General features: G+C 34.5%; 1 protein-coding gene across 1 annotated transcript; it reads right to left on the minus strand.

Annotated features, from left to right (window-relative positions):
- Nucleotides 1–208: 208 nt before the first annotated feature.
- On the minus strand, nucleotides 209–6,804 carry LOC121265044. The gene is made up of 5 exons (XM_041168489.1): nucleotides 6,105–6,804; nucleotides 4,855–4,943; nucleotides 2,644–4,638; nucleotides 1,437–1,623; nucleotides 209–958 (listed from the first exon to the last, which is right to left on the minus strand). The coding sequence occupies exons 1-5, from the start codon at nucleotides 6,199–6,201 to the stop codon at nucleotides 345–347; spliced, it is 2,982 nt and encodes a 993-aa protein (XP_041024423.1). The 5' UTR covers nucleotides 6,202–6,804; the 3' UTR covers nucleotides 209–344.
- Between the last annotated feature and the right edge of the window lie 9,341 nt (nucleotides 6,805–16,145).

Raw genomic sequence — 16,145 nt, forward strand, 5'->3', positions numbered from 1 at the left:
AAATCAAAATTTTAAAAAAGTGTTGAATATTTTATTTAAATTTTTTATTTTTTAGCATTGGTATACAAATGCTGGATAGATATATTTGTATCCCAAGCTGGATCCTATGGAGTATAATCCCTAGATAATGGTGCCTTTATAACGTCCTTCGTTTCATTTTTGCTTTTCCCACTTCTTTGCATATTGTTCTAAAATTTCTGGTTCTTTGTTTCGGTGTAAAGATTTTGTTCCTTGTTATTCATATTCTCATGAAATGACTATTTCAATATCATTCCATTTACATTCACGTAACCTAATAGACCAAATATAGCCGTTGGGTTCCAAATCTCTCTACACTACTACGACTACATAGCCATTACTACCACCCCTGCTAATAGCTCATCTATCAAATATTGCTCGATTTCCCTACCTATTGCACCAATGTCGTCTCCCAAAGCCAACCACTGGGATTCCCTCGTCAAGACCTTCCCCAGAACGTCTTTGTTTGATTTCTTCTCTTGTCCTGCCAACAACACCTGCAGCCGATCTTGGAGCTGACCTTTAATCCACTTAGAACCAACTCTTGTTGTAGGCCTCGCCCATGGATATTCATCCGTCAATTGCTGGTAGGTCTCCGCGAGTGCAGAATTTATCTGGTCAAACAGTAACCTCCTCTCAGAGCTCTGACAAGAAGTCTGGCTGCAGTACTTCTTCTCAAGTTCTACAAACACGGAGGGATCCACCGGGCATTCAGAAGAGTGACATATAGCCGTGAACGTATCAGCATCAAAATCGTTAAAACCGGAGTCATTTAAGACATCCATTATGTACGAAGTCTCCCAAGTCTCTTCAGTTCTACAAAATCCCTTCTCATTTAAAATGGATTCTTCCCCAACATCTTCATCACTTGATATGAGCATGGATCCCTCTGCATATGCTTCTGACTCCGATTTGAGTAGCTGAAGTTGCATCCGAAGCCCTAGATTCAGACAAGTCAACAAAACATGAGCAGCTGAAAATCTAGAATAAAGGAGCTTCCAACATATGAAATAGGAGGCTCCAAAAGATAATGGTTTCTTAATTTATGCGCTAGAAAGCAATTGAGGTAAAATGAGCCTCAATTGAAGGATGACAAATTGGTGAAGTGGCAAGATGAGGATATAATGATGTGTCATATTGGACAAAGGTTGTGAAGTTGGATCCTAATCCCACTAGGAACAAGCAGCCAAAAAAGGATAGTCTTTTTCCATAATCATATAATCTGAGCAGTGATTAACTTCAATCGTTGGTTGTATCACCACTATGATTTAAATCACAAATTTTGCTTCATTTATATGTATAACAATAGCTTTCATGGCATTCTGAAGGGAAGATAAGCATCTAGATAACCTAAAGGAAATGAATAAACACTAACAATTCAACAAATAAATAAATGAATAAACGAACTTCAAATTTACCATGGATGTCCGCATTGAGACTCTCAAAGCATTCAGAACATGATGACAAATCATCTGTAAAGGGAGCTTCCAGAACTGAAACTGGACTGGGTTGATCAGCCACCTTGGAGCTAACTGGTGATTCTAGTCCAGGTGGAGGGTGAAGCAAAGAAACTGAACCTTCCTCGGATGGCCCAATCAGTGGTTCCTGGAATATCATGAAATATTGAGAACTCAAAATATCCATGATGCACAATTAAAGATGCCCTACTGAGCTAGAAAATATAAGCAGTTTTCTAGTGAGAAGAAAAAAATGAATACTTAATTTTTTAATCCCCAAGTCATATATACACCATGTGAGTCTTGAAAGTAAAACACCTAGAGTTTGGAGAAAATATCTAACAAGCATCTAGATTCTTGTAGAATGTGTTTGCAACTCGAGATATTCTGATCAAGTTGTAAATCATGCACCAATTAATTAATTATAATTATTTCTAACAGAAACCACTTCCCCACAAGTAGAGTCCCTGCAATGCAGATACACGTTAGACAAAGAGAGTCCCTGCAATGCATAAGGGTTGAAAGTAATGATTTGGATTCTTCATTTCTTTTTCTTTTTCTTTTTCTTTTATTTTTATTCTTTTGTTTCTAGGCAAAGGCGTGATAAGGAAGTTCTCTAGGCATCAGGATCATAAGTATTTTGAAAATATTCAATAAAAAAGAAATCTAACCTGGAACAGATGTACTATGTAGTGCCAATTGCAAATTACGTCATGGAATACCAAATGACACATAACAGCTCCAAGGAGAAAATCAAAGCAAAGAGAAGCAAATCCAATGTTGAAGACTTCAAAAATACGTCAAAGGAGAAATCAAATAGACCGGTTCAACATATGGGACAGTTATCATACAGGGAAAAATAACAAAGACCCATATGCAGTTATCATTATAGCTTTAACATCCAGTTGAAAAAAGAAGGAACAAAAACACAACCAAAGGCTTCTCACAGGTTAGCAAAGACCCATATGAAGCTGACTAATTTTATCAATAACTAGGTCTAATTACAAAGGGAAAAATAATGAAGAGAGATTTATAGACCCGATTCAGTTATCATTAGCTAATAGTATATTGGAAGGAATAGGGCGCCATAGTTTCTCCAAACTGACGCATCAGCAATATGCCAAGGAATTTTTTATGCCAAGGGAAAATAAAAAGTTAAAGACCAAACCTGTGGAATTAAGATATCTTGGCCACCAGCAGAGATATCATTCTTTACACCCATGCCGGCTGATTTGTCTGGTAACAACTCATCAGGAGGTTCAGAGGGCATGTCCGTATTTTCATCACTCACATCGACGACATTTTCGGGGCCCAGACTCGTATTGTTGACATTACTAACTAATGTCTCAAGGATCATAACATCTTTTTCGGATGGATTAATATTTTCAAGGCTAGCCTTCACTTGATTCTGGCTTGTATGAATCTCTGCCAAATACCCATTACTTTCCGTGACTGTGCAGCTAGAAGAATGAGACTTCTTACTACTAGATCTTGACTTGCTAGTGACTGATCCTTCTCTCCAATCAGATTTACCCTTCACTCTCTTGCTTCTTTCCTTCTTCAAGGTCTCATTTGACATGAGATACCTGTCCTCATAAAAAGTTTCCCTGTGTATGTTTGTCTTAGGAATTCCAAAGGCAGTAGAAGAAGCAGGTAGTGATCTTGACCTTGATAACTTTCTCACAGATCCATCTTTCCAGCCATCCCTACTGCTAATTCCCAAGGGCTCAACCCACCCCGTTGGTCTATCATCACTAGCAAATTTGTCACTAATTTCATCCTCACCAATCACACCACTGAAATTTGCAGGAGTTAAATCCTTATCGGGGACGGCAAGCATTTCAGCCAGTGTGTTGCCCTTACTAACCACTCCCAACTCTTGAGACTTGTGAGTCATCTTCCACCTCTCTGAGAGTCTTTTCTTCGCCTCCCTACTCACAGATGAATCAGCTGAACGGGATGATGAAGGCTTGTACTGGTTACTCAAGTCAAATGAATTTCTGGAATCCACGGTAATCACCTCTGATTCATTTCCAGATATGTCACATGAACTCTCATCCCCAGCATATCCTCTAAATCCAGCAGATGAAAAGTTCATTGAACCACCACGAAAACTCTTTCTCATTTGTTTAGTTATTTCCCTAGCAATTTCTCTAGATTCCCTGGACTTATGCCTTGAAAGCCCAGTGCGATCGGGAAAGTTCTTTGTCACACATGAGTCTCCCTTCCTATTTTTGACACTGAAAAATTCTGTCGGTGCCCTACAATCTGACAGAAAAGCATGCGTAGAACAAGGTGATGAAGCAGGATCAGCACCATTCTGGGCCTTCCCAATGTTTGGTTTTAAAACTACTATACTTGTAGGCAGAGTTGCCAAATTATCCTTCTGCTCCACTGAAATATTTGCTGAATTCAGTCCATTATAAGCAGCATGTCTACTGTCAGGGTGGCTAAATAGACCATCGCAATGCTTCCGAGGGGATCTACTGTAGTAAGGAGTTCGTCTCGCTGATTTCCCAAGTTCACTATTTTCATGCTTCTGAGCATCTGAAAACTCTACAGCTGCTACACGACTCCGATGGGTTTGGGGAGGAGCACCTCGCAGATCATGCAAATGCCTTGTGAATAACGAATCTGGTTGTTGAAGAAGTTTTAGTAGACGATCCTTATTAGAGTCTAGCACCTCAAGTGCATCGTGGAACTCCTTTGTATCCTGCAGCTTCTGATCACTTGAAAGACGTTTAGCATCCATGAACTTCAGCCTAATAAATTCCATCTCAGCATCAGTAAGCTTTGAGCTTGTAGCTCCCTCTGACGAGCAATTGCTATTCTTCATATTTGATGTTTCCAAAACCTCAAATACATCCTTAAATTCTTGCTCCTCCTTGGAATTTCTACTAGACGATCGAGGGTCATAAAATCTGCCACTCTTCTGTGCTCTATCTGCTGATGTTTTCCTATTAATATAATTCTCTGAGTACTTTTTTTGCTGTCTGTGAACAAGCTGCTGAGGTGGCAGCCCATCGAGACCCATCAATTTGGCAATAACACTTGGAGACCTCCTTTTGGATTCAGTTTCTCTTGACATCTCTTCAGCTAATAACTTCTTTATCGGAGTTCCCACAGTTTGTTTTGAAGACCTCCAGCCCAATTCAAATGTGAACTACAAATGCCAAATGTATTTTACATTACTGTCAGTTTAGTATTTTATTTTTGGGGCATAGATAAACAGAGAAGATACCAAAAAATGAACTGAAATTGATATAACTCGGAAAAAATATTTCTATAACTAAATTGTGAAAGAAGAAACTGGAAAAAAAAAAAATTAATTAGTAAATTCTAGCAAAACCAAAAAACATAAAAGGGAAAACAAACGCACTGTATTTTCATCTGCAGTACCACTACTGCAAGAACTAGAATCAGAGGCCACTTTCGGAAAGTTCCTCTCCCTTTGAACCTGCCTGTATCCTGGAAATCAATCACCATAACATGGTTAGGATGACCATCCAAGAATAGTAAAAGTGGCGAAGGAGCTCTTCAAGATCTTTAAAATGAAGACTTAAAAAATTACTAGAATCCAAAACAAGGAAACAATCCATGAATGGTGTCACCTATTCAGACATACATAGTCACAGAAACCATAAAATAAAAGAAATTAGAATCATTTTTCAAATCTTAGATGCTTTTTGTGAAGGAATTTGAAAGAACCTTCCTTGCCATTTTGAGCAACAAAACTCGAGGAAAAATAATTCTTTTAAAGAGGATCAAGTAAACTAGAGAAACGCAAAAGCAAATCAGTCATTAAACAACGGCAAAAATCTAACGAAATAGCAAGCAGAGAACAGAAGAAAGTTTCATGTTTGGGAAAAGGAAATAAAAAAGACAACTTGGAGAGAGGACATAAATGAAATAGAACGCTTTTAAGAGCACTCAGTAGTGAAGCTGGCAATGCAATGATTTCCATCATATCCCTAGAATTCATTATGGAAGGAAACAGATCATGGCTGATACCACTACACAAAATAAGTCACACATGCAAATTCCAAAAATTACTTGAACAAAAACAGTACCACTAAAGAAGAAGAAAATCAGCTCGGGTATTTATTCGAAAGAAATGAAATTAGAATTTGACCATCTTTATCATTTTCAGCTGTTTTGTTTAATTATTTCTGTTGATTTTTTCGAGAAATACTCAAAGAAGTAAAATTAGAATTTGACAGTCTTCATCATTTTCAACTGTTTTATTTAATTATTTCAGCTTTGGAAAACCTAAAGAATATAAGAAACGAAGAGTTTCAATAGTGTTCTTCTCGGACTTTCTTGAGTTTTCTCAGCGACCAAACGGAGCCAGCTTCGTTTTGTAGCTAAGAAAATGCAAACAAGAAGAAAGAGTAAAAAAGAAATCATGCGTTGTTCATCATCTGAGCCCAATCCAACCCTTCGGGGCTCAGCAGTCAGATCCTCATTTTTCGCAAACCAAGAAACCAGAGGGAAAAGAGCGCAATGAAAAGAAGATTTCAGTTTTTAAATTTCTTTCGTTTCCTCGCTTTTCTCGGAAACAAACCAAAGTAGAGACTACTACATTAACAATTATTTGAAAAGTAAAAAGAATTGAAAGAACAAGCTGACCTTCTCTGTGAGCCCGCACAGACGAGGAAAACCTTTCGCCGGAGCTCCGATCAGTAATGCCCGATATCTTGGACCTCTTTTGCCGAAAATTATCCATCCTGACTCATCAAAAGTATTTTCGTTCTTCCAAAACAAAAAATAAAACAAACACGCAGGAATGCCAAAGAAACCTGGATCCGAAATCTCGGAAACACACTCCGAAGAAAACGAGAGAGAGAGAGAGAGAGAGTCAGAGAAAGCAAAACCCTAGACTTTTTAGCTCATTCAAAAAAAAATGAAAAGTCACAGAATCCAAAGACCGGTTCACAAAGAGAGGGGGGGTGGAGGGCGAGCATTAAACACATAGGGTCTGACCGTTAGAAGCGTCGATGAGAGAGAGAGAGAGAGAGAGAGAGGGGCGGGGGTGGGTGAGAGGGAAGTCCATGAGCATGAATGTGAGAGAGAGAGAGAGAGAGAGAGAGAGGGGGGGAGAGAGTTTTTATTTTTGAACATTCAAATACCGATGATCCTTTCATACACTCACTCTCTGCAAGTGCAACTGTCTCTCTCTCTCTCTCTCTCTCTCTCTCTCTCTCTGCGCTCCGAGAATGGCTACTTACTACTACTCTCCTCTCTGCCAAAGGCTCCACGTTTTTGGTAATTTTGAAAGCCACATTGACATATTTGCACAGTCCATTTTTCTTGACATGATTGATTCCCGACGCTGTGGCTCTCCTCCTCTTTCCTCTGTCTTTTTATTGTTTCCTTCCGACGCGCGGTTTACGGCTGCCTAATTTTTTCCACAATTTTAAATTTTTTACAGTTTTTACCCGTTGAATTAAGTTAAGTTGTCCACACTGTTAAATACAGTAAAAATTTTGCATTTTTTTAAATAAAAAAGTGAGGTTGATTATTAGGGAAAAAAAAATTATGTACGTCTTAAATTTATTTATTTATTTTAAATGAAGTGTGCAAAACTTACAAATAAAGTACGCGAAACTTGCATGTTCTACGATTATAAATATTATTATTTTTAAATATTTTGTCTCAACTAAACTCGATTTGGATACATAAAATCATCTCATCTTATCATTACAATTTTTTTAAACTTCTACATAAAATATAATAAAACAATTTAACTTTTTTAAATTTTAAAATAAAAATAATATTAAAAAAAGTATATACTAACAATATTTTATTCAACTTTTAACAAAACATTACATCTCATTTTATGTGAACTACATAACCAAACAAGGCCTAAAACTACATTTGTAATTAACGAGTAATGGATAAGAAATATCTAACTCGTTTAAATTGAATTAGAATTGACCACGATCTGCATTCGACACCACAACATTTATTCTCGACCATTATTGTTCACTTATATCACTCACCTTACCTTATAAACTTATGACTTTTGGATACATTATGTAATATGCATTAAAACTTCAATAAATTCCTCACTTGAGATCTTTCTTTTTTTTTCCTTTTGAAAGGACAGGAAATGAAAACATTTATTGCTCATAAATCAAATTACATCATCTCATGTAACACAATATCATGAATACACTCTGGAATTTCCTCAACATCCATGACATCTTTAGTGAGTTTAATACAAGATTATGAGCAGCATGGTTTGCTTCACGTTCAACATGTTGACCTGACTGACCAGCTTGAGAAACATTTCAACAAGACTCTAATATCCACTAGGATGGATATGGTTAATTTGCTATTTTAGTTTGGTAGATGAGTATGTGTTGCTCTGTCTTATCTTGAGTTTGTCATTTTCTATTCCTTTTGTAAATCAGTAAAATATTAAATTAGAACAGAGGCTGAGAGGGTGGGATGCCCAATCAAAAACCCCAGTGCAATAATTGTAGTGTTTGAGTTGGCCGTATTCTGAAAATCTGAGACCAAATAATCCAACGGAGTTGTGTAAATTCACGAGGCATGTGAGTTTTACGAGTGACTTGGGCGGCTCAGCCACACACATTGGTCGGACGATAACTGTTCCTTGCCCATCTTGCAGATCGATGCTTGGGGAGTGAGATGGAAAGTAGAGACCTCCCCCATGCTAGAGAGAAAAAGGTTTTAGGTTTGAGAGACAAGAGTAGACAGTGAATTTGTCCGTTTTCAATCATACTAACAAGTGTGATCGATGTACCTGACCAAACGTGCAAGTGATTTTGAAAAACATTTCTATATTGGGAATTTTCTTATTAAAATGATGTTTAGATGAACAAACAGCTCATGAATCAGTTATCCAAAATTTATCTACGAATTAATACGGTATGAAACTTGGTTGGAGACAGTGTATACGTGATTTCCCTTTATACCAAATATAGATAATTAATTCAAGGCTTATATATACTAGCATTTTCACATCGCAGATGGAATCTAAAGTCTTAATCTTCATATTTTCATGTTCCTGGGTGCTATTTTATTTTGAATAATGTGCCACATTGTGGTGTCACATCAAGAAAGTACCAATAAGTGATATAAATTAGGAAGGATAATAGTATTACTCATGTATTCAATTTAGGTTATGGATAAATGTGTCTATAGGATGTCTCCCTTGTGGTTGACGACAAATTGGTCCAAGTTAATTATTCCCAAATATAATCTTTATTTACTTTTCATAGAGAAGTAGGATTGTAAATGAATTAGTCTGTTCGATAACACATTCGATAGTCGCCCGATTAAATTCGAATCGAACTCGACTCATAAAAAAAAAAAAAAAAAAAAAAAAAAAAAAAAAAAAAGCTCGACCGTAAAAGTCGATACCCGCTCAATTAGTAAATGACACATACTCGACTAAACTCAACCCAACTCATTAAGGCGCACTCGTTTATGCCCGAGTCGACTCGTTACCTCGACTTGATTAAAATTCATTCATATATTGATAAATATATATATACACACATATATATATATATATGTATTAGCTAATAATATAAGCATAACACTTTTATAATTAAATATATAATATGTAACCTAATTATTTGTCTATATATTGAATATGCTTCATAGCTATATTTTATAATTTATACAATAATTAGTTGATAAGATTTAATAATTTCATATACTAGTATGTAAGAACCATATATGAAATAGATAGATACTAGTATATAAAATAAATATATGCTATCATATTATATGTATATATTAACAATTTATGTAGGCATATAATATATTGTTATTATGGATAAATATCAACTAGCTATATATTAGTTATTTATAAATTTTTAAAATCTTATAATTCAATAGATGTTCTATTTGTTAGTTGTACAAATTCAATATCAGATTTTTATTTATCTAATTTATCAATTATTAAATCTTATTCAAAAATTAAAAAAAAAAACAACTTGAGTCGAGCTCGAGTTCACCTCGACTCGAGTTCGTTTTTGAGAAGAGCTCCAGCTAGGAGTTCAACTTGCCGAGTCGAGTTCAAACAAAGGTTAAATAAAAATCTCAAACTTGAGCTCGAGTTTTTTTAGTTGAGCCAAGCTCGGCAAGCCAAAGACCAGCTCGACTCAGCTCTATTACAGCCCAACATAGAGGCCTCAGGCAAGCGAAAATGCACTCATAATCAAGATAAATAGTCACTATGTTGCGTACAGAAATTCAGGCAGATTAAATATTGGATGAAGATACCTCGAACTTTATTAAATTTAAGAATTTTAAATAGAAGAGAAATAAATATAAATAGACGTTAAAATATTTAATGTAATTCAAAAAGTCCATACCAAGATCACCAATAAATACTTGAGCGGTCCAGTATCTGTATATCTGTCTTAACTGAAACTTTCTCAAGTGATAATTAATGGGGACCAAATGCGTGTGCATTTGCTAATATCCGTAGTGTGATTGTCAAACAAACACACTGGCGTACAAATATGTACAATATAGCAAAATATTGCCCACTCTACCTATATATGCTGTGCTTTTCATTTGTGTATTCTAGCATAGGCTCACTATAAGAAAATTGTTTATTTGTGACCAGTTAATTCCAGCGAAATAACTATTTACAGTCAAAATGAATCTGTTTTAGTCACAAATGGTCTTTTCGCCGCAATTAAATGGCCACAAAAATCCGTTTTTCTTGTAGTGGATCGAGTAATTTTCACTAGCGTTCATGTTGATAACATAAATATACAAGAAATGTTTTAGCGATTAAAAAAAAATCCATTTTTCATAATATCATGCACGGATTAGATATATCATGGTGAGTTTTTCAAAAAAAACTGTGGAATACAGAATGGAATCAAATAAGTGAGATTTCGTGTTAGTATTTACATAATCTTCTTCTATCCGCAAAAATGATTCATCGAAAAAATAAGTCACCATTGATATCGACAAATCTGAAATTGCCAAATGTTCAGGAGTTCTTCTATTCAATCTTTTTCCTTCTTTTTGTTGATGGGATCTCATTCTTATACATCTTTCATCTTCTATTTGTTTCTCGAGCCTATAGTGAATTAATTTGAAAATGTTAATATGATTCCATCATACATGATTGAGTTGCGAAAACTTTTAGATATGTACCTTACATCTAAAATGAATTCTTTATGATTAAAGAATCTATTTTTAAATATTATTTTAAAAAAAAAAATTCATAAATTAACATGAATTGACTTGACATAACAGATTAGATTATAAATATATTGTATATTAAAAAGCACACTGATTAAGAGTTTTTTAATATTGTTATGTTGCAAAGCGGACAACACGATAACAATATTGTATGGGGATTTGTTTAGACTTCCGAAGCAGCGATGCCCCCAAAATAACGTCCCTCCTGATCACTAAGGTAAGACAATGACTCGGAATTTATAAATTTGTACCATAATGCAAGTGCTTGTAATTAATTGTTGTGTGTTTTGTTTTGTTTTGCAATTTTTCTGAATAATTAGTTGACTCACCCTTTTGTTTTGTTCTCGCATCTGGGAAGAAGCGTACACATGTACATGTACATGAATTTCCTCTGTGGATCTGTGTCCAGAACTGTACCATGGAAGGGAAGGAAAAGATGACAAAATTATATGGGGATTCTTTGAGACATAGATCATAGAGGTTCATTAATTTAGGGTTCAAGTACCGTGGTTGCAGTGTCCATAACAGAGAGATCGAGCTGATCCCATGATTCCTGTTTGTTTAGAAAGAAAATATATATATATATATATATATATATTTTTAACGATATGGGACAACCGACATTTTGACTTTGCAGTGAATTATTACGTACGTTGGAGGTTTGTAATATAAGCAAGCCCTAAATATCCATTATTGGGGAAATGATGTTGATAGACACGCCATCTAGCTAAGCATAATGACACTGCTTAAGTTATCTTACTGCCGACGACAGCTCTCCTAACATGTCGTTTGCTTTGGAGTGGAAGAGCTATTGATTTATAGAGTTATTCCCCTTAATTTCAGCTATCAAGATTATTATTATGTTAATTTCACAAGCAACAATCAAGGTGTTTTTTTTTTATCTATTTAAGTAGAATTTGGGTTCCCTGCAATTCGCCGCCTTATCATATAAGAGAAATTTTATTTCCAATCATGAGTAAGGGCTTGTGTGTGCAGTCTCATTGATGAATGTGATAAAAGGAGAAAAAACATTATTTTAAAAATGATATCATTGTAATTTTAATTTTTTTTAAACATAACTATATGGACTTGCATGAGCAGTCCCTATTTATGGATTGTATATAGACTAACTCACACGTGTAGATCCTACATGTTGCCGGTGTACAGGTCCACCTACCCGGGCAACAAATATTTACAAGAAATTTGGATTCATGTTTGTGGCTATATATACATCCTTGCATTTGATTTAGGGTTTTCACCATCTGCCTTGTGCAAGGAGTTGATCAGATTAGTGTACGTAGGCCGGACTGAGGAAAACAAACATCATGCTATGATATTGCTCACCACCACCTCCAAATCCCAAGTTTTGCATGATGTTTTATATAGGATGGCACCTTTGTTTCCGTGAACATGGAAGAAAAGCAAAAGACATCATAACAAGGAGATCATTGTTGTCTCCAATCCCTACCATAAAGTTGGGTAAAGAGGGTTCACTCTTCTATTGCATTACAATGATCATAATGTGGGCGCTTCCATGTTTTCTTTCTTTTTGACACTTTTTCATAGGGAAATCAATTGGTTGTTCATCGAAGCAAGTGAAAGAGGTATAAAGATCAGCCCCACCACCCAAATGTTCTCCGATAATCATGTATGCATGGTCACCCATTTACCAGCTATAGTTCGAGATAAATTATTTTCTATTTTTAAAGGTGATTTGTCTTATGTCAATAGTATGGGACAGATTTTGTACCTGACTTCATGGTTACAATTTGCATCTTTCGGCAATTTGATACAACTTTTTTTTTTTTTTTGGGTCGGAGCACTTTTTGAAAAAAGAGTGACTAATATATATATATGTGTGTGTGTGTGTGTTCAAATTTGTTAACTAAGCAAAGATTTCATCAAAGTTAATTCAAAAATATATTATGAGCGCGCTACAAGAAAAATGAGCATGTAACATATTATTTGCAACAAAAATGATTATTTATGACTAAAACAAACTCTTTTTAGCAAGAAATAATCATTTTTGCAAGAAATAACTGGCTCCATTTAAACATTTTTTTTGCAGTGATATTCGGATAGCGGATGTCAACAAAACCCCAGGACAAAAAATGCAATGCAACAATATAAAACAATAAATTGCAACGGGTTGAATAAATTAGATTCGAACCCATGTTTCCTATCCAAGTCCAGGCCGAGGGTACCACGACAATGCTTTTCACGTCCAATAAGTGAACTCTTTGAATGCGATTTTTGGCCACATTTAGGGAAGGGACTCTCTAACTCATTTGTTTCAATATTATTGGTGAAGGAGACATCTATATCTTCTTCCTCTGGATAATTAATTTGAGAAAACTCAAATATAACTAGGTAGTTAGGATCAGAAGACCCATATCGGTGGTGGCTCAAGCTCATTGAGGACACAAATGACGGTGCGAGTAAGTGGGGCTCACGCCCCATGCAATGAGGGTGAAAATCACACTCCGAACTTTTGGTGGCACTTCCACTGGGATTTTGAAGACCGATGGCCAATGAGAATGATGGAGCGGTGCGTGTGATGATTTAGATTATATTTAGATGTTGATGTGATTTTAAATGATTTGAATTTATATGTGTATAGTAATATTTTGTATACCTAAATGAGTTATATTTGAATATAAATAAATTGAGATATGTATTTGAATATATAAAGTCAGTTGAGATAAATTTAAACTTTTTACAAAATGTTGAAAAAATAATAAATCTCATCAGTGATTAGTTTAAAATTGGTTGAGGTGATTTTATCATCCAAATATAGCTTAGTTGTGGGAAAGTGATATTTTCTAACCTAATAGGAGAAAAAGAAGAAGAAGAAGACCGAGAAATAATTATATAAATAAAGAGTTTATATAGAGGAAATGAGGAGAGAGATGGAGAGGGAGAGGAGGGAGAAAAGCTCCCTCTATCGGCGCCCGAAGAAAATGAAGATAGGCTTCTGTGTTTTGAGAGAGAAGGGAGTAGAAGTTTTTTTAAAAAAAAGAGAGATGTCGCAAATTTGTTAAGTACAGTTTGAAAGTTCAAAAGCTATCAATCGAGCTAGGTTTGGTTGCAAAATTAGGACATCTTTTTTTTTTTTTTTTTTGAGGAAGTACATTAAGGACTCAACTTGTTCATGAATAACCTAGCTAGCTAGCTAATTAAGCAACTACGTACCACTTGGGGTTGCAATATTAGCATAGATCCTTGAATTAATTAGCAAATTTCTATTGTTTATATCTCTAATTTCTCTCATCTTTCTTAAGCCTTCCAACCCCCAATCTCCCATCCCGTTTATAAAAATTTCAAGTTTTTTATGGTTTTTTTTTTTTTTTTTTTTGAGAAGAGTTTTTTTTTTCATGTTTTTCGCTTTTTTCAAAATCTTGTTTTTTTTTAAAAAAATATATTTTCAACTTTTAATGTTTTTCTTACTTTTATATATTTTATTTATAAATTATTTTCTATTTTGCTTTTACAATTGTTTTTACTTTTTTCATTTTTAAGTTATCTTTATCAAGGATATTTAGGTTAAATTTTTTTTATGGAGGGGATATATATACTTTTAAATTTGTTTTTAGCTAGAGGTGATTGTCAAAATTGATAGTTAATTTGTGAATAATTATAAATTGAATTGTATAATATAACTTTTAAGAAACAATAATATATAATAAAGAAAGAAGATCTTTCCCCCTCGTTGGAGATGCCGTTACTTGAGAGAATTCTAGAAAAGCCCCCAAATGAAAGAAAAAGGTAAAGCGAATTGCCTTAAATAAAGTGTTATTTAGGTCCAAATCAATAATCATGGCTTTTGAATGTCCGTAATTCTCTGTAACTTTTGACACATCTTGGTCTTAATGAACTAATAACACCATCATACAATTTGAGTTGGCAAAATTAGGAGCAACCCATTGATCAAACCATCGTTTTCTCACCCCTTAATAACAATTAAGGCTACGTTATTAAGGCTATATGAGTTGATCTTAAATGATCTGTAAATAGTAATAAAAATAATAATAAATAATAACAAAAAAATAATAAATAATAGTAAACTGCTTGTGAATAATAGTGAAATAATCTTACCAAACACAGCCTAAGTATCTCAAAAATTGGGATACACAAAATGTTAAAGACGATACATAATTTTTAATTATATTTTTTTTTTCGTGAGTCATTTTAAGTGATTGTCTTGATGAACTTACCAAGCCATTTAAAATGTATCAAATCAATCAATACGATCAACTATGACAATACCAAGTTCATAGTTATTACCCATTTTTAAGGACATGCATGCATGAACTTGAATCTATTAGAGTTATTGATTGAACTCTAAGTTCTATAATGAGAGGGAGATAAACACATCAAGTAAATCTTATAAATTTTATTGAATATTTAGTATTGTCCGAAAAATTCACTCGAACAAATGCAAATATGAGATCTAATTTATGTCTTTTTTCTTTCAGTTTAGACTCTAGAATTTGTTATCAAGAAAAATATAAGAATCTCAATTCTGCATGCATTGGTGACCTGGTTAGTAGATCTAGATGACTTTCAAGGGATGGGATGCCTTTTTCTGTTATCTCCAAGCACTGCTTTTAAAACCTACAGCAGCTGTGCACACTATGCTGAAAAGAGTCATGCTGGGATCATTCCTGGATGAATGTTTGAATTTGACTGCAGAAAAAAAAGTAGGGTGCAGTAAGGCAGCCCTTCTTGTTGACTGCATCTCGCAACTTTAGAAACACTGTTGACTATTAGAATTTTTGAAATTATAACCATCAGGAAACATGAGGAATTGCTTGCTTTGCCTGGGGCATGAGTTCCAGAGTCTAGGACAAAGGAATTTAGAGTCTGCATATAATCAAGATTAAGGGAAATTGGCATTGCTCTATGTTAGAAACAGTTTCCAATGGCAAATCCATCAACTGCTAGTTTCTGTAAAAGACGTCAAGTAGAATGTTAGGAAGTTTGCCAGAGGTGTCCGGACGGGATGACTCAAATAGGAGGCGAGGGACATGGCTGCCAAAAAAAAAAAAAAAAAAGAAAAAGAAAAAGGGAACCCTCCTAATCTCCTAGCACCTAGGAAATTATAATATATATATATATATATATATATATATTTATATAAGGAAGAGCGATATCTCTCCACTGAATTATTTTTAAAATTTAAATCTTAGCATCAGGAATTTAGGAGTAGAACTTTGGATTAACAAAGTCACCTGAATTTTTTTAAATTACTTTAAGATTTAAATTGATTTTCAGCACTTTATAGTAAATATGATAAACAATAGCAAGGGATTTACTCCCTTCATCCATATCATAACTATATGTCAAAATATTCAAAGTCAAGGCCTTAAGAATAATAGGATCATCTAAAGTAAGGGTTAGATCAGGAAAGCAATCAAAATGAACTGGACCATTAAACAAAAAATGATTGAATCATTCCAAATATCCTAG

Source organism: Juglans microcarpa x Juglans regia, chromosome 5D (genome assembly GCF_004785595.1).
Source record: "Juglans microcarpa x Juglans regia isolate MS1-56 chromosome 5D, Jm3101_v1.0, whole genome shotgun sequence".
NCBI classification, from domain to species: domain Eukaryota; kingdom Viridiplantae; phylum Streptophyta; class Magnoliopsida; order Fagales; family Juglandaceae; genus Juglans; species Juglans microcarpa x Juglans regia.